This window comes from Lytechinus variegatus, chromosome 12, assembly GCF_018143015.1.
Source record: "Lytechinus variegatus isolate NC3 chromosome 12, Lvar_3.0, whole genome shotgun sequence".
In the NCBI taxonomy this organism is placed as follows: domain Eukaryota; kingdom Metazoa; phylum Echinodermata; class Echinoidea; order Temnopleuroida; family Toxopneustidae; genus Lytechinus; species Lytechinus variegatus.
The window spans coordinates 3434510-3460688 of record NC_054751.1 but is presented as its reverse complement, the minus strand read 5'-3'; the positions used below and the strand labels follow the sequence as shown (position 1 = coordinate 3460688).

At 37.2% G+C, this 26179-nt stretch overlaps 1 protein-coding gene across 2 annotated transcripts; it reads left to right on the top strand.

Annotated features, from left to right (window-relative positions):
• The first annotated feature begins 1103 nt into the window (after nt 1–1103).
• Nucleotides 1104–26143, top strand: LOC121425107. Of its 2 annotated transcripts, XM_041621085.1 has the most exons (14): nt 1104–1247; nt 9072–9351; nt 10118–10336; nt 11840–12139; nt 13065–13292; nt 13642–13701; nt 14521–14631; nt 15326–16863; nt 17606–17857; nt 18393–18635; nt 20452–20685; nt 20868–21418; nt 23064–23196; nt 24718–26143. In XM_041621085.1, exons 2-14 carry the CDS (start codon nt 9078–9080, stop codon nt 24763–24765), a joined length of 4191 nt encoding a protein of 1396 aa, XP_041477019.1. In that variant the 5' UTR covers nt 1104–1247; nt 9072–9077; the 3' UTR covers nt 24766–26143. The 2 variants fall into 2 exon arrangements, with proteins under 2 accessions (XP_041477019.1, XP_041477020.1); XM_041621086.1 differs by lacking the exon at nt 11840–12139.
• The last annotated feature ends 36 nt before the right edge of the window (nt 26144–26179 follow it).

Genomic DNA, 26179 nt, shown 5'->3' with positions numbered 1-26179 from the left:
TTGTTTCCAAAAAAAAGTGTAATTTCGCTAAAAAAAAATTGAGCGATATTCAAAATTTCAAATTAATGCATGGAGCAAAACAGTATATGAGATGGATTTGCACCCGGGATTTTCAGCGATATGAAATAAAGTTCCATCGTATATATGCTTTTGAACATAGCACAACAGGGATGCCTGCCCCTTTGCAGATACTTGATCAAAATAGCTTGCTAATAAAAAGCGGAAGAATGGGGACTCGGAGAGTAACGCCAAACGGGATACACGTGTTTACCCGTTTCGACGAGGAGAGCGTAAATCTTGTGTCAGCTAGGCCTATACTTTACACCAATATTTCCTGGATCAAGAAATACATGTGTCCCGATAGCCGGGAAGAGACAAACGGAGTAGAAAAATTAATGGTGTGGGAAACAAATTAAGGGGAAAGGCAATTTTATCCCCCCCCCCGCACGGAGCACGTAAGCAAAATCTTGTCTAAAAAGAGTAAGATCCGTCTCCGATTAGGTTTTCGTTCTTTTAACAAACTTATAAGAACTTGAGAAAAAACTATAAAGCTTTACCCTTCTTCCCTTTTCTCCCCTTTGCTCTTTCTTTTTCTTCCATTTCCCCTTTTTTCTTCTTGGGGACGTTCTTTTTTTTTGGGGGGGGGGGGCGGGGGACCGCCCCCGGTTTTAAGGTGCGTACTATTCTGATATGAATATTATCTGTCTTATTTTGCGGGTATAAAATTTGTGATGCATTTATGGATCAGCGCTGCTGTTTAAAGGCAATTTGTAGGAGATCATGAAAGGCAGCTCATCACAAATCGTTGACTGAAAAAATTTCTGGCTAACCTGGTTCAGTAATTAAAATGTTGATTTGTACGTTGAACATTCTAGCAGAATTTCTTTTTATCATTCTCATTGTCGTTAAAATGTTGTTAGTGGTGTTGTTCTTGCTGTAATCATCATCATAATCTGTTTTGGAGAGCCTGTCATTTCAAAAATAATGTTATGTGAACCTTTATGTGAGTACATGTAAATTGTGAAAAATGTCTTGTTTAATTTAGGTGTCTCAACAAAAGACTAGTCAGGAATCGGGGAATCCCCAATTAAACGTAGCACGCGTCAACCATGAGCTCGTGGTTTGCCAACCATGGCATTACGACGAAGTCGAGCAAAACTAATTAAAGAATAAAGACAGGCGAAAAACAAGAAGAAGAAGCACACACGAACTACTTCTCTTTGTGACAGTGTAGTATTTTAAACGAGGTAAGTGAGGGGTGAACTCCGCTGTTTTTATAAAAATCCATGGCTGCTGGCATTGCCATTGCCATTGGTATGCATTGGGCATGTTGGGCATTGTTGTTGCTCCTTCGGTCTCGCCCTCGGCTCTGCCTCTGCCCCTGCCCGCACGCCCGGCTCTGGCCTGGTAGTGGTACATAGCCTGAACCTGGGGCCCGTTTCTCAACACCTGGACAAGTTAGTCATAATTTTATCCACCAACCACCGAGTTAGTTCCAATCTTACTAAACCCGTTTCTCGAAAGGCTTCCTAACTAAAATACATTGATATCGATATTGATAAAAAGAGCAGACGAGACGTAGCCTTAGGCTTAGTCACAAAATAGCATAATTTTCAAAATGAAAAATTATAACAAAATTGCAAATATTGTGATGAATTGGGAATTTCATCTTTTAAGAATAATATCACAGGTATATTATGCACCATACATACTGAGACCATGAAGACTTGAGCAATCAATTGCTGAGAAAATGGAATTATGAATAATTGATCTCGTGACTAAAATATCACATGTGGACGTTGAGATGGGTACCCCCCACTCCACTCACACAACATGCGAGGTTAGTAATACTAACCTCGCACAAGGCATGTGGTTTCATAGTGGACTTTGACGTTTTCATTCATCACACGAATGTGAGGGAATGAAAAACGCCAAACATTCGAGTATTTCTCCACTAATGGAAATTTGTTTTTATGATTTAACTTTTTTTTTTAATGAATTGGAAATTATTTATAAAAGTGTTTTTATCGCTTACCTCCAAGTCTCAACCAGGATACTCCGTTCGATCCGTCCTTAATACTGCGGTGGAAAGTACGCAAACAACAATCGAAAAGCAATTTTTCGTATCGAACATTCTCAATTCAAGTCGTCAGCGCATAATAGGAAATTGTACCAAAAATCAACAGGTTGCATCTCATGTATATACTTATTGGTAAAGTACGCCATCTTTTGACAAGATGATGATGAAAGTGGACTGAACGAGCAAGAAAATAATGCTGATCGCCTAGAATGCAGCTAGCTTGCAACACCGTAAACAAAGGTACGGTAGGCACTTAAGAGCCAAGTTTGAAAGGACACTCGTAAAATTACGTCACTCTCGCGATGAATAATCATTAGATCGTGGTCGTGCGTGTTCAATAAAAACTCTCTGCATGCATGCACTCAGTGTGTATTGAACACGCACGACCACGATCTAATGAATATTCATCGGCGAGAGTGACATAATTTTACGAGTATCCTTTCAAACTTGGTTCTTAAGTGCCTACCGACTTTGAAATAATATCGCGCGCCCTCTTTAGGCAAAAGTTGATATCAACGCTGATCAAGAGGCATCTACGTGAAGATCACGAAAAATGCTCTTATTTTATTAAAAACAACACCAAACAGAATTCAACAAACGATCCATATGGTTCGGTAAGTGTCATAGAATAAATATAATGCTTAGCTACGATGTAAAGTCATAGTTATTTTAGTAAAAAGGGTGTGAAAGATTCGCGTGCATCAGGTGCATATGAATCCTTCACACACGAGACGATTTGAAACCATGAGTGGGGGGCACTTTTATCATTTATCAAAATGTTAATAGGGGTCTGAAAACGACAAATACGAGTCTATTTATGGATGGCCTGACGTGGTAGAATCTTTATCAAATAAATTATTTTACTATTTCAAAATGAATGGTTTTGTGGAGTATTACCAACAGTTTTTGTAGATTCTTTGTATTACCATGATCATAGAATGCATTATCCAACTTGTTTTTTGATGTAATTTCAACATCTTTGATTGATTACGTAAGATTATAATTTTCACATTTCTAGGCACTTTTGCATGTCATAGTCTACCCATGTGATGCCACTACTGAGTACGTCATTAAGAAAGAAGTTGTGACAGGTTCGGAGGTGTCATAAATATTTAGTGAGGTTGTTGTACCCGATCTTGGTAAAGAGGGCTTCGTGAAACGGTTAGCGGACAAGTAGCTCACTATCTCCGATTTAGTCAAGAAGTTAGACTTATGACGGTGTTGAGAAACGGGCCCCTGGAGGCGTCTGGGGAGTAAATTCATCTACCTACGGACACGTAGGTTACTCCCCTAACGCCTGGCTTTGCTTTATATGCCTCTCTGTAGAGGCGAGGGTTACCCGTGTTAAATCTAGACCTAAATCACCAATTTTATTTTTTGTTTTTCGCCCAAAGTTATGTACATGGGCAAGTTTTGTTTACCCCTATTTTTTTTGCATTTTTCTTATCTTTATTTTCATTAAATAAATAGTAGGCCCTAGTAAAATTGAAAAAAGTTACAAGCAAGAGCGTTCACTTATCAGGAATCTCAAAATATTTGTTTTAATCAATAAATATCATATAAATTTATCAACCGAAACAAATATTTTACGAATCGTGATATTAATCAGCAAATGATATTAATCAGCAAATCGAAATCGACATTGACATCACCTCCAGCTCTGTGAAGAATAAACTCAAAATGTTGAGGAGTTCTAAATCTGGAGGACCAGATGGATTTCATCCAAGAATACTAAAAGAAACTGCTGACACAATATGTACTCCACTGACTATCATCTTCAGGAAATCTTTAAGGGAAGGTGCACTCCCGCAATCATGGAAAGATGCGAACATTACTCCTGTGCATAAGAAGGGAAATCGAAATGCTGTTGAGAATTATCGCCCAATTAGTCTCACGTCTGTTATCGGCAAGATTCTGGAATCTCTTATTCGAGGCAATGTAATTCAACACTTGTGTGAGAATGATATGCTCTGTCATGCTCAGCATGGGTTTCTTCCTGGCCGGTCATGTGTAACTCAGTTGTTGGAAGTTATGGAGCTCTGGACATCATCATTAGACAGTGGACACGAAGTTGACACAATATATCTTGACTTTCGCAAAGCTTTTGACTCTGTACCTCATGAACGTCTTTTAAGCAAACTCAAAGCATATGGAATATCTGGCAAGCTAGAGGACTGGTTCCGTGCTTTTCTGACAGGGCGTAGGCAGAGAGTTGTTATCAATGGCCAGATATCAAAGTGGAGTAGAGTAAAGAGTGGAATACCGCAGGGAAGTGTCCTCGGACCAACAGTATTTTTGATTTTTATCAATGACCTGCCAGAGATAGTTACAAGTCTAGTCCGAATATACGCAGATGATACCAAGATCTTCAGAGAAATAGTAACAAATGCTGACTGTGAAATCCTGCAAGCCGATCTAGATAACCTTATCAAATGGTCTGAAGAATGGCAGCTTCAGTTCAACATAGCAAAATGTAAGTTCTTACACATTGGGAGAAACAGCCTGCATTACAACTACAGCCTTGATGGAACTGCTCTTGAGGAAGTGTCAGAAGAAAGAGACCTGGGCATTATCGTGGACTCAGAACTGAAATTCCACACACATGTTGCTTCAGCTGTCATGAAAGCTAGCCGAGTACTTGCAATCATCAAGAGAACCTTCCTCACCAGGGATAGGGATACAATTCCAAAACTCTTCAAGGGTCTTGTACGACCAATCCTCGAATATGGGAATGCAGTTTGGCATCCAAGACACAAGACAGACATGAAAGAGATTGAGAAAGTACAAAGAAGAGCAACAAAACTCATACCATCCTTGGCAATGCTAAGCTATGGAGACAGGCTTCGAGCCCTAAAACTACCATCCCTGCAATACAGAATGAGAAGAGGTGACATGATCCAGACTTATAAAATAATGCATGGAATTGACTGGCTTGACAAGGATATGTTCTCGTCTATTACTGTTGAGGCAACCCCTGGTCACCCATTTAAACTCTTCAAGAAAAGAAATAGACTGGATGTAAGAGCAAATGACTTTGGAGCCAGAATAGTGCATGACTGGAACTCGTTACAGAGCAAATGCCTTTGGAGCCAGAATAGTGCATGACTGGAACTCGTAACCAAATGAAGTTGTCTCTGCTCCATCTGTAAACTCCTTCAAAGCCAGGCTTGATAAGTTTTGGAATAGATAATGGTACAGTCACCCTTGGGAATAAATTGATTTGACAAAAAAGATGGCAATTGCACCATGTACACTGAACACTGACACTGTAACACATAGTATACTTGTGGAAGAAGATTGAGCTTGGTTGAAAGCTAGACCTGGAAACTTGGCTGCAGCTTTCTGCATTTTTCCAGTACATCCGGTAATAAGGTAATAAGGTAAAAAATGCAAGTATTTTTAAAATCAAAGTTGCAGCTCTGCATGCGTGTGTATCTAGGTATCGATAACAAAAGAAATAAAAATGGCGACGTAAACAGACGGGGTAAGTGAACACTCTTGCTTTTAACTTTTTTCAATTTTACTACTATTTATTTAATGAAAATTAAGAAAAATGCAAAAAAATGGGGGGGGGTAAACATAAAACTTGCCCATGTACATAACTTTAGGCGAAAAACAAAAAATAAAATTGGTGATTTAAATCTAGGTTCAACATGGGTAACCCTCGCCTCTACAGAGAGGCATATAACGCAAAGCCAGGCGTTAGGGGAGTAACCTACGTAGGTAGATGAATTTAATCCCCAGACGCCTCCAGGCTAGTGGTACAGGAGCTGGCAGCCGTCTGTTTCGAGGAGTTTTTTTAGCATTTAAAATTGTTTTTGATGAGTAAACCCAACGTAGTTCAAAGGAGCGAGCAACATAACAGAGACCGAAGCTTTTGGTCTATGGTTAACTTATGGTACAGGTAGACAGCTGGTAGCCGTCTGTTTCGAGGACTTTTTCAACATTTAAATTTTTTTTAATATCTCCTCGTACACAGAAGGCTCGTGCAGCCTCCATTAGGGGGTTAACAATGCGAAATCCCCCCGATCGGGCACATCGATTTCTGTCTTTATTTCATAAAAATATTGAAAAAGAATTGAACCAAAATAGAGATTATTATTCCACTTTGGCCTGAATTTCTGAAATGCACCGAAACAGGGACAAATAAACTTAAAAGGAAAAAAACAGTGACTTACTTTGGCTGTCGCACAACATCACTCCCCCGTTTTATCCGAACTAAAGTACATAAACATATGGCTATTGAGTCCCCAGTACAGATCGCCCTAGAACTTTGGTCTCTGTAATTGGTGAGTGGAGCCAACGTAGTTCAGCGGAACAACCAACATAACAGAGACCAAAGCTTTTGATCTATGGTACAGGTAGCCAGGCATGCCAGGAGGCTTCTAGAGAGTAAAAATCATTTACTAGCGTATGCTTTAATACTCTCTGGAAGCCAGGGATTCTATTGCATTCATCTACACATACCGCAAAAAAACAATCAAAATTTCGCCCCCTTGATTTCTATTTTCCTTTTAAAAGATCTAGCCCTAAATCATTTCAGGAAGTGTGTGAACAATAGAGGGTTTCAATTCCTTGATTTTTGTTCTTCAGGCCTAAGTTCTTGATCACTGTATCTTTAAATTTTTTTTTTTTTAATGTTAAAAACAGGAAATGCCACTGAACTTTGGGATTCGGTGTTGGGAAATTTGTTTTTGGCATGTAAAAATACTGGCTTGATGTCCTGACTCATGACACTTAAAAAAAAATTCAGGTTGTATTTTCAAAAAACCAAAATCTTTTAAAAATCAATAGATTTACTATGAAAAAAATTAATCTTGATATCATTACTGTATAAACTATTATTTTTGTGTATGGTTTTTGTCTCACCTGCGAAGCAGAGTGAGACTATAGGCGCCGCTTTTCCGACGGCGGCGGCGGCGGCGTCAACATCAAATCTTAACCTGAGGTTAAGTTTTTGAAATGACATCATAACTTAGAAAGTATATGGACCTAGTTCATGAAACTTGGCCATAAGGTTAAGCAAGTATTACTGAACATCCTATTAAAGTTTCATGTCACATGACCAAGGTCAAAGGTCATTTAGGGTCAATGAACTTAGGCCATGTTGGAGGAATCAACATCGAAATCTTAACCTGAGGTTAAGTTTTTGAAATGTCATCATAACTTGGAAAATATATGGACCTAGTTCATGAAACTTGGACATAAGGTTAATCAAGTATCACTGAATATCCTGCATGAGTTTCACGTCACATGACCAAGGTCAAAGGTCATTTAGGGTCAATGAACTTTGGCCGAATTGGGGATATCTGTTGAATTCCCATCATAACTTTGAAAGTTTATGGATATGATTCATGAAACTTGGACATAATAGTAATCAAGCATCACTGAATATTTTGTGCAAGTTTCAGGTCTCATAATTAAGGTCAAAGGTCATTTAGGGTCAATGAACTTTGGCCGAATCGGGGGTATCTGTTGAATTACCATCATAACTTTGAAAGTTTATTAGTCTAGTTCATTAAACTTGGACATATGAGTAATCAAATATCACTGAACATCCTGTGCGCGTTTCAGGTCACATGACCAAGGTCAAAGGTCAATGAACTTTGGCCGAATTATCTGTTGAATTACCATCAAAACTATGAAAGTTTATGGATTTGATTCATGAAACTTGTACATAAGAGTAATCAAGTATCACTGAACATCCTGCGCGAGTTTCACGTCACATGACCAAGGTCAAAGGTCATTTAGGGTCAATGAACTTTGGCCGAATTGGGGATATCTGTTGAATTCCCATCATAACTTTGAAAGTTTATGGATCTGATTCATGAAACTTGTACATAAGAGTAATCAAGTATCACTGAACATCCTGTGCGAGTTTCAGGTCACATGATCAAGGTCAAAGGTCATGTATGGTCAATGAACTTTGGCCATGTTGGGGTTTTTTGTTGAATAACCATCATATCTCTGTAAGTTTATTGGTCTCGTTCATAAAAAGTGGACATAAGAGTAACCATGTATCACTGAACATCTTGTGCGAGTTAGAGTAGTATTCAAAGTCAGCACTGCTGCTATATTGAACCGCGTGATGCAGGTGAGACGGCCAGAGGCATTCCACTTGTTTTTTAATGAAGATAGTCTACATTTTTTGAGTTATTGAATTTCTGACTTGTTGCTATATCATGATATAATTACTTTGAAATTACAATGAATGTTCTCTGTCACAAAAATAGTCTCTGGACTATGTTTAAAGAGAAATTCCAGTAGTTGCAGTAAACACTGATTTCATGAGAGTCTGTAAAACAAGGCTTAATTGTCAGTATATCATCGAGGATCTAGATCTGGTAAAGTTACATAAACTGAACTTTGTGAAATCTTGAAATCTACGCTGAAAAATGTTCACACTGAAGATCACCAACACAGATAGGCACACGTGGGACAGTGTATTATTATTACTGGAATAAAGACCCAACGGAAGTGACCGAATCCGCGCTTATTTTGCTTATTTCTCAGCAATTACACAATTTCTTCCAGAGTCCTTTGGCACATATTTTTTTTTTATACAAACAGACACTTAGGTGGTCATTATATTAGTTTCTGTAAAAAGTCATTTTGAGATTGTTACCAATACTGGAATTTATCTTTAAATACATTTCCTTCCATTCTATGGTTACATTTTTGTTTCACAAAAGAAAAAGAAAAAAACTCAACTTTTGCCTCAATGTAGACCAAAGAATCTCAATTAAATTCTACCTCCTATTTTTATTAAAAGAATATCTGTACTAAATTAATCAAGTATATTTCATAAATTGAAAATTTGTCTTTCAGAGCAAATTAACTTACATATACATATGAAAGGGCAACCCCACCCCCAAACAATACAGAAAAGAGCACCCCCTCCCCTTCTGCCGCTGGTAACTTTGCTACCATTCATAAATTGTTCAAATATGTCAAATAATAAATCCATTTTTCAAAAATCATTTCCTTTCAGGTAGTGATGGCAGGTGTTCTTAGTGAGGCCATATTGCTGCACCTTTCCAAAAAAATTGATGCAGCAGTTTATCCAATCAATGAGTTTGCTATAGATCTGGGCTTTGATACTGCCGCTGCCACAGCTGCAGCGCAGATGTCAATACAGTCTCAGGATCCAACAAGGAAATACAAGATTATTCTAGACAAGTTTGTCATGAGGAATGGTCGGGATGCTCAGAACCTCATAGATATATTTGAAGAAATGAACAAGAAGCTCCTTGTTGATATTCTCAAAGATGGTAAGCACCTGTAGTTTGCTGATAGAAATAAATTCAATAGAAAAATGAATTGATAAGAAAATATTAAAGATCAGACTTTATTATGGAAACTTACAAGTTAAAAGTTGAACTGACTGGTCCAACAGGTCTCCACCAATGCTGCCAGTCACCGGTTAAAGTTCATGCAGCTGGGTTTACTGACAAAACAGGGAATACATAAGAAAAAAAATCATGGAGTCAAAGTCTTTGGCAATATATTTGTTTACAATTCACTACCATTCTTCTTCTCTTCCAATTCCAGTGCACGATCGGCTACCTAAACTAAGTGCAATTGTTTTTTTTTCTCATGCCCTTTTGAAAGACCAAACCTGTCTGGTATGCACATTCCTACTTAAATCACACAATTTGACACTCTGCACGTTCACTGGAATAAATGTGAAAAAATACATTTTTAACATGATTTTTCAACTAAATGATGTAAAATTGTTCCCACATAATCCTGACAGTTCATTTTTCTGGGTAAATTGGTAAAAATGGATAAAAATGCAATCATTCTGAGTACAGGTATATGATACAATAATTTTCCTTGAAATTAGGTTGATCCATGTCTTTTCAAAATACATAAAAATTACAGATTTCAATGGATTTCCAATTGAACTTCACACTGCCACCAGTTTTCTCCTGGATTTATCCCCAGTTATATGTTTTTATTTTAAAGCCATTTCCCAGAATTTACAATAAAAGTCTTTATGAAATTGATACATTGTTCATTGATCCTAATTTACAGCCATCGAAAAAGAAAGAGCACAGAAACAGAATCAGTTTAAACGTATTCAAGCACCTAGAGCTGTTGAAGATCCAGGACATACAGGGACCAAGGGACAGGGACGACATGTTACTCTACAGGCCTCACAGGCCCCCCAACAACGTCCCACATCATCGAGTCGAGATAATAATCAGTCATATCCATCTCCTTCAAACCAGATTTCTCAAAACAGATTAGGAGGTAAACCTTTCTTTTGGGACTCAATTCTACCGTGTGAGTAAAACAAAACTTGACTCAACACAAATCCCCAATCTAAGGAAAGAGTATTCTATGGCCCGTATTCTGAAGTCGGGTTTAAGTTGTGGTTTAAGTATGGATAGCCAATTGTTACATAAATCACTAATTTAGTAGAGATATCATCTGTCAGGTCATTTGGCTCTCAAATCATTCATAATTGTCTAGAAAGTGTAAATAGATGATTGTCTTCACAATTGAAGAATCAGGAAAGAGCACAGTAAATATAAGAAACAGACAACTTAAAAGTTTGGACACTTTTGGCTTCCCATAATTCTAGCACAGAGTTGGACCATGGTAAGTTAAACCTGACTTCAGAATACGGGCCTATGAATACATAATTATCATACATGTATATGGCCTGAAAGAGTAACTTCTCCCAAATAATATGATTCCATATGTGTGGCATGTGTTATCGCTTGGATAATGGGGAGGTATTTTATACTACAATGTAAAGTTTGATTTGCGCCAAAGCAAGGCATGGCTCCAAGACTCCAATGAATGAATCGAGATGCCAATGATGTCATAATCCTACATAAGTTTGTAAACATATTGGCAAACCCTCTTTTCAATGAAATTAAATTGAGAATTGATACTACAAAGTGTTTATTAAACAGTTTGTATTACAATTGATTTTAATGTGACCCTTGTAGGATAATGGCATCATTGACATCTGGATTCATTAACTGGATTCCTGGAGTCATGGCTGCCTTTGGCGCAGGTCATAATTTACATCACTGCAAAGAAAACCTAATTATCCAAGCGCAGGGGCCATGGAACCAGGGGGGGGGGCTTCAGCCCCCCCACTTTTTTCCAAAACCATGTACAAAAACGTAAAAATGACCATGTGATTGTGATATTTAGCATGGTCAGCCCCCCCCCCCACTTTGAAAACCTACCGCGGCCCCTGAAGCGTGAAGATATACAACATGAATATGATATCAAATTATTTGGGAGTAGTTTATTCTTTCCGGCAATATATGATGATCATGTGCTCATGTCATATTTTTCCTTAAATTGGGGATTTATGAGATGTCAAGTTTTTTGTTTACCCACACGATAGTTCCATGTATGCATTTATTTGCAACTGTATTAATAATGATGCAACTCCCAAATGCGTAAACATTGTTTACAGTGGGAAGATAACTGTTCAAATTTAAGTCCATACACCCCAAGGTCACCATCCAAGAAAATAGATATAAATTTGAATAAATCAGACAGAGCGTAGAGACTGACCACTTTTCAATATGTTACAGCCCATTTTCCTAGACACATTAACTGGAAGTATTTTTATTTTTGCTTGGTAGCTGCAAGATTATCTGTCTTTTTTGGTTTGCCACATTTGTTAGTATCTGTTAGAAATGTGAAATACAGCCTTTTTTTAAATTTGGAATATTGTTGTTCTCATGATTCCAAACAATGTATTATGTAATGTGTTTGCTTCCCCAGGTAACCCAAGGTTCACAGAAAACATAGTAGATTTTGATGATATATTGACTATTGTTGCCCAAAAAGTACGGAAAAACTCAGAAATCGATGCCTTAGGAAAACAGCTTGGATTTACTCCTGAAGACATTCAAGGATATATAGCGACAAATCACAAAACCCAAAATATTACGTGGGATGGAACTCTTCAAATGCTCCGGGATTGGTTCAAAGATCAAAGAATTGGCACCGAGAGAAAAGGTTTGCAGAACGCTCTGGAGAAATCAGGTCAAATCAATCTTGCTGATAAAATCTTTACTCTAAGTAAGTATTAACTGCCTTATTCAAGAAGCATCAAGCTTTTTTTTCAAAATTTACTACATGATGGTTTCAGAATTTACACCAAGTAGGCCTAGTTTCTTCTTGGTGGTACTATTGCCCCTAGTGGTCTTCTCTATGTTGTTATCAGGATGTTGACAATGTCCCTATTTACATGTACCTAAAAGTTATATGAGAATATTAATGATAATCGCAAAACTAATTATGTCAAAAAGTGCAGTGACTATCCCTTTTTAAAGAAAATTTGTGTGTATTTGATAGTGTTAATGAATCATATTTATTCTTTCACTGTGAAAATTTTGAAATCAAATTATATTGCTGATTGTGATATATCTTTGTTAAAAATGACTTTCTTCTTTTTCTGGGATGCTATACATTGCATAAAAGATTCTCTTCTTACAGTTTCATGAAAACATGTCTGAAAAATAAAGATATTATAATATTTTGTATTTAATTGATATTATAGTGAATAGCATGAGAACATACATGTATCTGAGATATCATGAGTTATGTCTGACCTTGAAATAATTCTGAATTGATTGAAGTTGATGATAGTGCTGCTGATGATATGAGGATCATTATAAAATGTACTTTTCAGCAGCGCTCACGATACAAGGAGATGATTTGCAGGTACAGACCCTGATTGAAAGTGGGTCTTTACGGCTTTACGCAAGACTAGCACATAATAAAACTTGCTGTGATAGGGCCTTCTGTACACAAGGCATTGTAGGCTATGGATTTAGGCCAATTAACTCCAGTGAAGGGTTTGCACAGTGGGCTTTGAAGAAGATGTGGTTGGTTAAAGAAATGTTATATTTCTAAATTTTACCTCATGGATGTTGTCGTCCCATTTTGATTGAGGGAATTGGCAGTTAGAAATGATTCTTTGTTCATTGGTCTTTTCATGCAGCTATTGCAAAAGAAAATGTGCAGAAATCAAGTAAGCCTGAACATTATCAAGAACCCACAGAAGCTGAGAGGAGGGAATATACAGAAACTGAAGACTGCTCACCAGATGTCAGTCTGCTAGTACCCCAACAACGTACCGAGTCATTGAACCAGAATAATCCACCACCCCGACCGGTTCCGCCCCCTTTAAACCAGGCACAGAACACTTTATATTGGAAACTTGCAGCAGGTAAATAACATCTCTCTTGAAACTATAGATACCTTCAAGATTAATGATTTCAGGTGCACAATTTTTTAAGGTAACTTTACCTAATGAATAGAAACGAGATTGACATGTAGGGAAGAAATTGATCTAAAACAGGAGTGAGATGCATAATAATTACTGCCGAACTTGTGACGATATTGATATTCGTTGATGCATACATGTCTTAACAAAATTGAAAGTAATTCTCTTATCCTTTATCAATGATGAACTGTGTTGTGTCAGTACAATGAGCTTAGTAGAAATTTTAGGAATTATTTACCTACATGTAATATGTTTACTGTTGGTGATTATCTGGATATTTGTTTTATTGCAGGGTTCAGTACAGTTGTAGCTTTATTGGCAGTTACAGTGGCTTGTAAGAATTTATTTTATGGTAAGTCAGAGCAAATCATCCCTGAAATATAATTTTGTTACAAGTTTTACACTGTCTTTTGATCTGCAAAACACAAATAAAACAAACATACAAGCAATCAATTGCTAGTATTTCAAACATCAATTCCATATTCAAAACGGATATATGCATTTCAAATATATCTTGATTCTTGTACAGTATGTCAAAGTGTTCGATTAATTGTTATTTGCAGTTGCACGCAGGACTTGATTTTTTTGGTCCTAAAATTAAGTTGCGATTGATTACAAGTATCTCACCGTGCCCCATGTACATAGTTCCTTATATAGCTTTACCTCCAATGTATATATGAGAGCAAGGTTTATTTTGTGCGTGATTCAGAGGATATGTTGCATTGATCTATGTTATAAAAAAAAACAACTTGGTGATAATTCCACTCCATCATTATTGTATTGTGTATGTGCACTGTGGTAGGATTATTCATTTATGAAGGGTTACTATTGGGGGGACTTGGTGTTATGTTTTATTTGGGAGGAGTGGATTTGATTATTCAGGGGCTGCCTGTTTGTTGCACATTGTACTTAATGTTACAGTTTAATCTCTGCTATGTCGAGAGATACTTATTTGTTATTTATAGATTTAATTCAGTCTTCGAGATGCACGGTTGAAACTTTCATGCTTTTTCAAACACGTCCACAGATTCTTTACACGCAGATGCCATCTTTATCAAGTGAATGACAAAAATACTGCCTTTCCATAAACGTAATTCTGTTTATGTAGATACATGTACCAGTTTGATACGTATTCATCTTGTATAGTTGTGTTCTTTTCTATTTGAAAAAGCTGGAATATGTGCACCATCACCCTGTGCGAATGGTGGCACCTGTGAGGAGCATGATGGGAGATATACATGTTCCTGCAGAACTGGATACGGAGGTGATACGTGTGAAATTGGTAGGTCTGTAATTAAGTAGGTTCCATTTACTGTAATGTCATGTTATTTGAAAGGTATGACTTGGGTCATTTGAGTCAAGTTCTTGTACCAGTCCTGGTTTATGTCAGCTTGGTCTGAAGCAGCCTATGTAGATGGACTGCCTTTATCCAATTAACCCCTTTTGGACAAATTTTCATCTTGTCTTTTAAACTGGAAGAAATATTGGGCTAGTTATCACTTGGCCTAAGTACTCTTTTTTCTTAGCCTACTTTAACCTAGCCCAAGCACCTTACACTGAATGGGGGGGGGGGGGGGGGTACAGCCGATGATATCAGAAGTACTGCATGTAATTATTAGACCAAGTGGATGAAATAGTATGTAGGTGAGCTGGGTGTAGACTAAATGAAGATAAACCACCAGGAATTAGACTAACTGCTCATTGGACCAATTGTTAATCATGATGTTGTGCTGCAGTCCTTGCCATGTTGGGCTAATACTCTTATTTTGTTACTCTACTATCCTCTTCAAGTATGTATTGCAAGGAATATTTCAATACCAAGAATCATGTTAGATTATACAAATCTTTATTAACTCGAATGGTTATCAATATTTTATATGAATTACATTTCAAATATGATACACATTAATTATGCAGTGAATATGAAATTCTTTTCAGGTACATTAACAAACTTTTTATTTGTGTATATATTCCAGAATACATAGCAGAAGACTTCAGCCTTGAAGACTGTCAGGAAACCTTGCAAAGACACTACGAGGAGCATCTCTTTAAAATTCAAATCAAGCCATGGGACCCGTATGATTACGTAAACCTGGAGAATTACTACACAACAGTCAGCCTCTACAAGGAAGACAAGAATAACATTCCGGACAAACCAATGCAGAAGTCGCTCTTGAATGGATCCGTCAACGACATCTTCCAGACCAAAGTTCGGGGATCATTGCCAGAGAGAATCGTGCTGTTTGGGGAAGCTGGGAGGGGAAAAACTACAGCTGTAGCAAAAATGGCTTATGATTGGGCTAACAAAAGGGAAGATTCCCCTTTAAAGAATGTGAAGTTGCTATTTGTGATCAAGATGAGAGAATTGAATATTAAAACAGGAATAACTGAAGCCATTGTTTCATTGCTTGGAAATAAATACAAGAAGTATCAAAGGCATCTAGAAGATTACATTGATTCCCATGAAAAGGATATAGTCATCCTCTTTGATGGTTATGATGAATTTGCAGGAGAGCTAGACTGCCGGAGTAATGGAGGTGACGTCATGGATATCTTATGTAAGAAGAGATGCAGGCGATGTCGGGTATTGGTGACCTCTCGTCCGGTTAGAATAAAAGACTTCAATACAAGGCAAGTCTACTACTCCAAGATGGTAATAGAAGGATATTCTCAACAGCATGCCACAGGTTTCATCAATAAATTCTTTCTTTCCGATGAAACAAAAGGTAAAGAACTGAAGAAATATCTGGAAGAAGACATTGTGACCAATGAAATGATTGCCACCCCTCTCTTTTGCACCATGGTGTGTTATTTGTGGAATGAAGGCTATATTCATGGGAACTTCACTCGAACCAAACTGTTTGATGACATCATGGAGTTTTTGAGGACACACCTGAATGCCAAGGATGAAGAGGATAAAGAGATTGAGCAAGACATGCTCAGTGACACTGTTGTGTCATTAGGGGAAGTTGCTTATACGAAATTGAGTAACAAAGATGATTTAAATCCATTACTGTTAATGGATAAAGATCTTAGTGAGGTCCATGATCATAAAGTTGACATCAGCTTCTCTCTTGGTTTGCTAACCAAGGACATGAAGACAGATCGTCAAATCATCATCTACATTGAATTCTTTCACAAGCTAGCTCAGGAATATTCGGCAGGAAGATACCTTGCAAGTGGCATTGACGCGGGAAGAATCGTCACTGATGGCTTTCCAGAAGTAGTCTTTGACATCAAAGAGATCCTTCAGTTTGCTTCAGGTACATCGGTTTTTGCTTGTCGGAAGATTGTGACATCTCTCATCGATGAAGGTCGCCGCTCAGCTTTCGCCAATAGGAATTACCTCTACCATCCCATCATCTTAGATTTCATCAGCGAAGCAGGGACCTGTGCAGACGATTCTGGACCTCACTTGATACCTTTCTTAGAAGATGGAAAACTTCAGCTGAGACAAGTCACGGCATCAACCGTTGTTGGGTTTGACAGACTTCCTGGATCCGTAAAGCAGAAGGTAAAGACAATAGATAGGATTGGGGATGGAGAAATGTTGAGAGAGAAGAAATGAAATTAAAAGATGGGTAAGAATAGCGGCAAAAGACGAAAGATTGCAATAAATAGAGGCAGCAAACAGAAGGAAACAAAAGAACTTTGCCATCCGATGGTGATTTCCAGGAAATCTGTGATTGGCATTGGCTGAGCATTGTTACCATGAAAACAACCATTGAATAACAAAGATACTGTAAAAATAACCTTTATACGGCTTCAGTCTTATATCATTGTGATTGAAAAAAAGAGGACTTGAATTTGATGGCCTGCCTGATTTTCACAGAACTACATATTATTAGTTAGTTTTTAGTATAGTCTACCATATCTTCTTTCCAATATTTGATGTCAGTTGCAATTTGCAAACCGTAAGCATGATTGGTTGATAGTGAAAAGATGGAGATATGCACTAGTAACTGCAAACTTGAGGTTTTTTCACTACTTTCGTGAGCCATGTTTTACATTAAATTTATTAGTTCCATGAGCGTCTTTGAATAGTGTTTGTGCTCTATAAAACATCATGATTATTATTGTATTCAATGGTAATTAGCATGGTAACGATGCTTAACAGGCAACAGTAAAGAAAAAACACAAGGATTTTTAGAAGATACCATTGGATGGCAAAGTTAATTTAATAGAAACTTTTTTGTGATGTATTTTAACTGACTCAAGTCACTAGAGATGAGCTTTTCATTTTCTTTTCACTGCAGATCACAACGATTGACATCTCTGGAACAACAAGCTCTCCTGATTTATTTGTAAGACTGTGGAACAACATCCATACTTGCATCAACCTGAGATATATGGAGATGTATCGGCATGTTCCACCAACAATCTCATCTCGGATGAATAAACTATACCAGATTAATAGCTTCACCACAAGTATACAGCCTCCAGCGGATGACTATGTGAAAATCATGGAGTTCCTCCCAAACCTCAATGAACTCATCATTTATTGTGATGTAAGAATTTGTGTCATCTATTTGATGTTGTGACATTGAAACTTCAATTATTTTATTATTTAGAACTAGTTTTCTGCTCTTTACATGTATTTTGTTTAACCTGTTTTACATGAACTCATCATTCGATTAGTATGTGGAATTTAGAGTGGAACAAATTTCATGGAACCCTTTATTTTGTACCATTTTGAAAAAAAAAAACCAAATAATGCTTAGGTTGAACTTTGTGATGTGAGTGGCAATGCAGCCATCTTGGATATACTTTCACACCATTGTAAATACCCTTGAGTGTGCTGCATTCCCATTATCACACTCTCATATTCTGCCATGAAGATTACCTATAAACTTGAAAAATAACCCCCAAAACTTCAGGCTGTCACTTTCTAAATTCTTGACCGCTAAAGGGGTTTCCTCCCCAATAAAACGATTGGTAATTTTAATGTGCCAGCTGTATAACAAGTGGCGTGAGCAGCAATTCTCAATCATACAGTTTGATATCAAGAATGGCGAGGTTTATTTGATCTAGGTTTCCTTACAGGATTTTGGAGATCAGTCAGAATTTGCCCTCACACCTGAAGTATTTGAGAAGCTGTGGAATCAGTTGGAATCCTTGACCCTTCTCAGTCGTCTTTCTCTGCCCATCCCTGCTGGCATCAGTTTTGACTTGAAGCCACTCGCATCAATCCGTGTGTTTGAGACCGACAATGTGATTTCAGTGAGCAGCCTCGTACACGTTTTAACGTTCCTTCCAAAGATGAGGGAGTTGATTATTTCTGAAAAGGTGAGTCACTCTTTATTAATATAAATACTGATCATTATCTTTATCATCATCATCATCATCATCCTGTCATCATCAACACCTTCATCATGATTATCAACATCATCTTCCTTAGGCAATTTTTTTTTTGCTGTAAGCTGACTGACCCTGGCTAAATATGGCAACTCTTCTTTCATTATTCAAATTTGACAAGGCTGACCAACTCCAAATTGTAATTATTTTGCCTACATTTGTGTTTTACAGGTAAATATAATGGTAGAACATCATCCATACAAATATTTCATATTCTTTTTTAGGCCTTGTCATCACCATCATCATCATCTTCATCACTATTGTCACTGTCATCACTATCATATTTACCAGCACAAGCAGCATCATCACTATCATCATCATCATAATGAACATCATCATCGTCATCATCATCAATAGCATGGCCTCAAATTAAAGCAATAACAAGTATTTCACAAATTATACAGGCCTGTGAAATCTCCGCTATTTAGCGGAAATCCGCTATTTTCATTTTTAAGACCGATTACAATTTCCGCTTTTTTCCTGTGTTCCATTTCCGTTTTTTCTTAGTCAAAATTCCGCTATTTTATCCAAAACGGCTGGAAAACAAGTCTAGGTAAATGGATGCGAGCAGAATGTGGGTGTTGTGAATATACACGTTACGGGGCCTTGTATTTTGCCTTCGCGAAGTTTCGAATGAAACTGCTGCGGATCCATAGAGATACATCTCTGTGCGGATCACACCGTGCACCGTTGCTGTTGTTGGCATACAAGCGCAAAGCAGCGGCTCAAATTGCGATATTTTGCGACTGGTAAATACGTCTGTAAGGATGATGACGTCATCCAAGATGGAAACTTACGTTGACCAACGAAAGGATCGAAGATGACGATATTTCGATCATTATTTCAAAGGAATTAGCGGTAACTGCGGTCTAAGGTACGATATTTCTGAATTTTAAACATTTTTTCGTAAATATGGATGTGATTTATTTTTCATAATGTGACATTTTATGTACAAAAAAACGATCGGAAAATCGGGTTTCCACTGTTAGATCTAACGTTACTGCTAAAATACGTTGTCTGTACGTATGGGCCTTCAAGCTCTTCAGTCTATGTATTGGTGAGTGAGCCAACGCAGTTCAGCGGAATTTTTCCGCTATTTTTTGTAAACCCCACTCACAGGCCTGATTATATAATTTTGCAGTTGATAAATTAGAACGACATATTAGTGCCTGATGATTATCGTTTTGATAAGAATAATTATGCCCAGTTAATTGACAGATAGTCAAGTGAAACAGTTTCTGACAGCATATAGTCGTTGATTTGTTTTGTTGTTTCCTTTTGTCCTTTTGTTTTGTTTAATTTGTGACTCTGTTTATTGTGAGAAATTTACTATAGTTTATCATTGTAACTCATGTTCGATAATTTGTAAAAAAAAGTTGTTAATTCTATTCTGATTATAATTCTTTAGGGTTGGATTTCTTTCTTTTCAATCAATAAAAATTAACTTAAAACTCGTCATTATCATTATCATCACCACCACCATCATCATCATCATCATCATCATCACCACCACCACCACTACCACTACCGCCACCACCACCACCACCATCATCATAATCATCATCATCACCACCACCACTACCACCACCAACACCACCACCATCATCATCATTATCATCCTTCAACATCATCATTCATCATAGTTGCAACTTGCTATTCTCTGTTTTTGTAACAATAGAATTTCCCCTTACAACCTATTTAAAATTCATAAATTCATGAATTATCTTTATTCATTACTTGTTTGAAGGAAATTTCTGAACTGAACTACAACTCTGCTGCATTCTGTCATCTTTGGGATAGCCTTCATACATCACCTGACCTCACCCAGCTTTTTCTTCCTCTCCCGGCCCCGGCCTGTATCCATTGTGACCTCAAGCCTCTCCAGTCGGTCCAAGTCTTCGAAACAAAATCATCTTCCATCGACATTCTAACCGTCTTGTCGAAACTTCCAAATTTACAGAAGCTATATTTATATTCTGATGTAAGTAAACTTATATCTGTAGAATGCATGCAGAGTTTAACATTTCATGTTACATGTATATTCTTCAAATCTGAATTTTATAACTGACAATAACATATATTTGTTGTTAATTATTCATTTTGCATGGCAATTTTGTACATTTCTTGTCACATGCATTTATTTTGTTTTATATTTTTATTTAGATACCGGGATATCCAGAAATAGACGTTAAAAAAGCACACAAGTTCTTCATCAACTTGTGGAGTATCTTGCTTAATTATCGTGATCTGCATCATTTGAGACTGACCATTCCTTCATCCGTTCCGACCTTACATCTCGACCCCCTCGGCTCTGTGGAGACTTTCCAAACAAAAATCAAATCTCAAATGGATGTCTTTGTAATACTTCTTTCCCGTCTACCAAATATCATGGAGCTTGATATTTTTGCTACGAATAATTACGATAGGAAGTTCCCAGAGGATGTGTACTATGATAAAGTTGTTTTAGCTATTGTCGATGGGATGGTGAAGAATCGCATCCAACCAACAGTTCTCAATGTGACCTTTGACCCTAGAAGGAAGGCAAGCAATACAGTGTCGCGTACCTCTGTTGAGAAGTTTATTCAAATGTTAAGGACCCGTGGCTCAATGGAAAAGCTTGAAATCGTCAGCTTTAATTACTGCGTGTTCAACGAAACCGACTTAGTAAAAATCACCGCAGCCATCAGGGAAGTCACATCTATTACTGTTTTCAGGTATGTTTGTGTTATAGGGAAAACTTCCTTGCGTTATTTTACCCAGACCAGGGCCATGTGTCACTAAGAGTTGTGATTGATCCGATCAACCACAACTATGGACGGCCAGCGATGCCAATATCTCAAATGGAAATTTGTTCAAAATATTTTCTAGATATGATGTATTCATACATTCATCGGCCTCTTGGAGATTTAGCGTGATTCCCTTTGTTTACTAAGAAGAGTGTGCAAATTTCCTGTAGAAAAAATTATGGTGTGGATGGATTTCCTACAGTTGAGATTAATTGGATCAATCGCAACTCTTTGTGAGACAGACCCAGGGCCATGTCTCACTAAAATTTTGAGTGACTGTTGGGCCCCATTTTCCATAATAGTAATACAGTTGGAGGCGATTTTACTAACAACGAAGAGATTCAATGCAGTTTATTACCAATGTTCATTGTGATACCAATGTAACAATATTAGTGAATTATAGTGAATAATCAAAATAGGAAATTTGGATAGTCTCTCTATTGAGAATAAACATGGAGGAATCTCCAATTATGTTGCCCTATGGAAAATATATTATACAAATATACCAGGTTTGAGAAAGTATAGTGGAAATATTTTTATTCGAGGTTGGTTCTGCAATTACTATTTTTCCAAGGGGCGCGAGCCCCGAGGGAAAATAGTAACATTGCCGGACAAACCTAGGATAAAATATTTCCACTACACTTTCGAAAGAAACGTGTGATATATTTGTTTTACATCTCTTCCGTAGTAAAGTTCGAACCAAATATGTTGGTCCTGATGTTGGTAATCTAGTACTAATTGGCCCATCTCCATGATCTGGACAAAATCTAGATCGGCTATACTTCAAGCAAAATTAGCCGATCATCGTCTAGTTCCTGAATAGACTGCACGTGGCTAGCTACCGCCGGCTCCCATGCAAGCATCACTCTGGATGGTTTGGTGTTGCGCATAATGAGATCGATTTAATAATTCCACTTACCGGTTGTGAACTAATCCTGCTAACCTAAAATCAAGCAGCCCAAATCATTTGATGATAATCATTAATATTATTTTCAGCATTCAGCATTTCACAGATTCATTATATAAACAAGCAAGACGCGATTTCACATTGAAATTTATTTATCAGAGAGTTTGTGATTCAGCTAGCATGGCATTGTGCATTTTTACCTGTGCTGATAGCGCTGCGCTCAGTGACCCCTGATAAAGAGTCTGCGCCTTTGCATCACTAGACTTCCCGGTGGAGGCAGTCCGTCGCATGCAGTGCCCTAGTGATTGCATGGTTTTCAGTTGGACGCAAAATAATGAAAAAAAAACTATTCAACTCTGACGTCACAAACTATTTCGATGTCTGATGAATTTAATTTTTCTGGTGAAATTATGATTAGTCACGTGAAGGGCTCTTAACCAATCAAATAGTAACAAATCTTCAGGGATATATTAAAGAATTCTAGCCCTTCTAATTACTGTGATTGTTCTAAGTAGAGGAAGCAAGCACTACAATGTGTCTCTGACAGATTGTAAGAGTTGACTGGCTGTTTACTGACAACAATATGATTATCAATAATGTAAAACATTTAATTTTTATTTTTGTAACTTCCATTTCCATTTTTTTTATATCTTTTTATATTTTCAGGATTGATTGTAACTTACAACCTGAAGGCCTGCTTTCACGCTATGCCATCCAACATGATTACAAGGAAGAAGATACTGACAATAGTGAAGAAAGTGGGTCGCTGATACTTACTATATTTTACAGAGATGAAGAGGTAAGAACTTACAATACATAGGGTCTTATTTGTGCATGATTTTCCTGTGCAATGTTAGAGTTTATTGCAAAATGTGCCAGAATCTGACAAAGTCCCCATAGGCTTTATCTTGCCATGCAATATCATATAATATAGCACAGTAGATTGAAAATTGATCCTAAAAGGTTACAAAATGTATAAAAATGTATGAACTTTACTGTGGAATATTAATATGATATTGACTGGCCTTGAGGGGAACATCAAATATGTTGCCCGCAACACAATCAATCTTTAGACAAGGGCAGTATGTGTCTGTTATTATTATTACCTACAGCTGGATAATATGTAATTCAAGCTATAATTTGGGAACAATTTATATGCCTGTTTTCTTAACACTTCTTCTGATGTCCGGTTCAGTATTCATGAACTTGGCAAAGTAATCCTTGCTAAGCAAGTGTGACGTAATAGCATCCAAAATATGACTTTACTAAAATGCCTTGTATAGGTAATAATCAGTTTTATTTACTGGTCTTAGAATAATAATCATGAGAAATAATGATGATGATAATAATAGTGTCATATTTACCCAGGTTAGCCACTTCAGTTCTCAAAATTGTTATCCCGGTAGGTTGTGCTCACCATGAGAACTTTATTATTACCCCAGTTTTTGGTGGACTGCGTGTAGGTACTCAAGCATTACAGTGATTATAATTTATCTTCTTTTCGTCATGAGAAACGAGGGGCCTGTTGCATAAAAATTTTGCCTAAAAAAAACCTCTGATGTACATACTTTCTTCATAGGGTGAGGAAAGTTGTGTGCCACATTGAACACAATTTGTATTGTCTCCTAGCTATAAGCAGCTAGTCTCAAACACCTTATGAAATAATTAGCCAATAAGTTTTGTGAAATGTTTTTTAGTGGTCTGTTTTTCTGCTTGGTAACATACTTATGGCAATATGAATGTATTGAGTAGTGAATATTTCAAGTGGGTCTATATTACAAGACCGCACTGCTGAGAATGTTGCATTATGGGTAATGACTTGAAGTGGGGCTATTGAGGTTGCTGGCTCATATGCCCATCAAAATTCACTTCTAGATCGAATGTTTATCATATTGCTGTAATACTAATACTCATTTTCTTGACTTGGCTTTGTTTTGAAACCCTGACAATGTGGCTCCTAATGACACCCCCCCCTTCCCCACCTCAATTTTGATAATGTTGTTTGTGAATTGAATTGATTAATTATGTGATAGTAAGAGATGAAAAAAAAATAGTATTGTAAGAATGATAATGATTATAAGGCACTCACTGTGGGTGTTTCTAAGTGCACTATGTTCTGATTATGGTTTATTTTTGGGATTAAAAGAATAGAAAGAAAAAAAATGTGGAAGGAGAAAATGACACAGCTAATGCAACTAATAACTAATAATCAAAACTGGTATGCACAATTGTACACAATTATTTACTTTCTCAATCCGTTCCCCAAATAATATTTCACAAAATTTCTATGATTACCATCTTGATTTTTCTTTCTTTTCAGACAAATGTTAGGACAGAGAAAAGTTTTATGCTACCTCGATTGCAGTGACAAACCAGCAGCATTGAACACCAAAAGAAAGGAGTGTAACTGAAATAAAACAGATCCTTCAAATAGAGCCTCATCAACAGAAACAGAAATGTGACCGTCTGACAATCTTCCAGCATACAGAGAAGGCTGAGCATGCTGTGCCGGTTCGATCTGCTCTGTGCCTGGCCCAAAGGAAACTGTGTAACAGTTCAACTACTAACTAATAGTTTCATTCCGATTGCAACAAAGAATAATTGTTTGAAGTTTTCCTTTATACCTGTTCTTTTGTTGAATGGAACAACTTACCCAACTAGATCAAAGCTATTCTCGACGAAGAAAAAATTCAAAGTAGCAATCCAGAAGTGCCTAATGCCTCTCACCTCCATGTCGCAATCGCATCAGCGCACCCTACCCTGCCTGTCTGACCCCTTTAGTGGAGTGGGGCAGTATCCTGGAACTAAGTGAGTAATTAACCTTGGCCCCGTTGCCTCACAATTGGTATTATGGTCCTATGGTAGATTTACTATCTATCGGTAAGGTTGCACAGGCATAAAACATTTCCCATAGACTCGTGTGTTAGAGTGGCACTTTAAAAAATTCATACAAAATAAGGAGGAAATTTGAGGGTTAAATGTTTACTACAAGTGGACAGGATATATGTCTGACATTCCATATCTGACCAGAAAAGGGTACCTTGACTGGCTCATTTAAAAAATAAATCAGCATTTATGATGACTATGCTTGACACCTGAGACAGAAAAATGGCCTTCATTCTTCCGTCAGTCAAATTTCGTTCCAAACTTGGTGATACATCTTCCCAATGTGAGTAAAGGAAGATCGGTAGTTACCAAAAAATAGAATCTGTGTGAGATGGACAATCATACTCATTCGCTTTTGGCAATCAGCAATATCAAATTTAAAAATTGAGAATGGGTTGGCTCAAATGAAACATCTTTTGCCTGCCAGTTGTAATTAGGCCGGTGTGACCTTAACTTCCTTGGAACCCTAATTTTGATTGGCTCTTAAGTCAGTTACCAATGTATGACAGAGTTATACATGTACGTTTGTGCAATAGGATCTAGATATCCTACTTTGCTCAGACAGAAAGAGTAAAATTTGTCCATTTTGGGTCCTGTCTCCTAAAGAATGTGTATGATAACAAATTGCACAATATCTATAACAGATTTACTGTCATCCAACTGTTTTATGAAATGGGCCCCTGGTCATCTGAAAAACATTTAAAGTTTTTTCACCTGACTATTTGTCAAATCTGACAACTTTCTGATTTTGATTGATGGTGATTGATGAAGCACTGCAAACAGACTTTGCCTTTCATGAAATGCTTCCCAGGGTTCCGTCTTACGGAGAGTTACGATTGATTCGATCAATCCTAACTCTATCAAAATCCATCAGTGTCATATTTTTTTTTTAACAA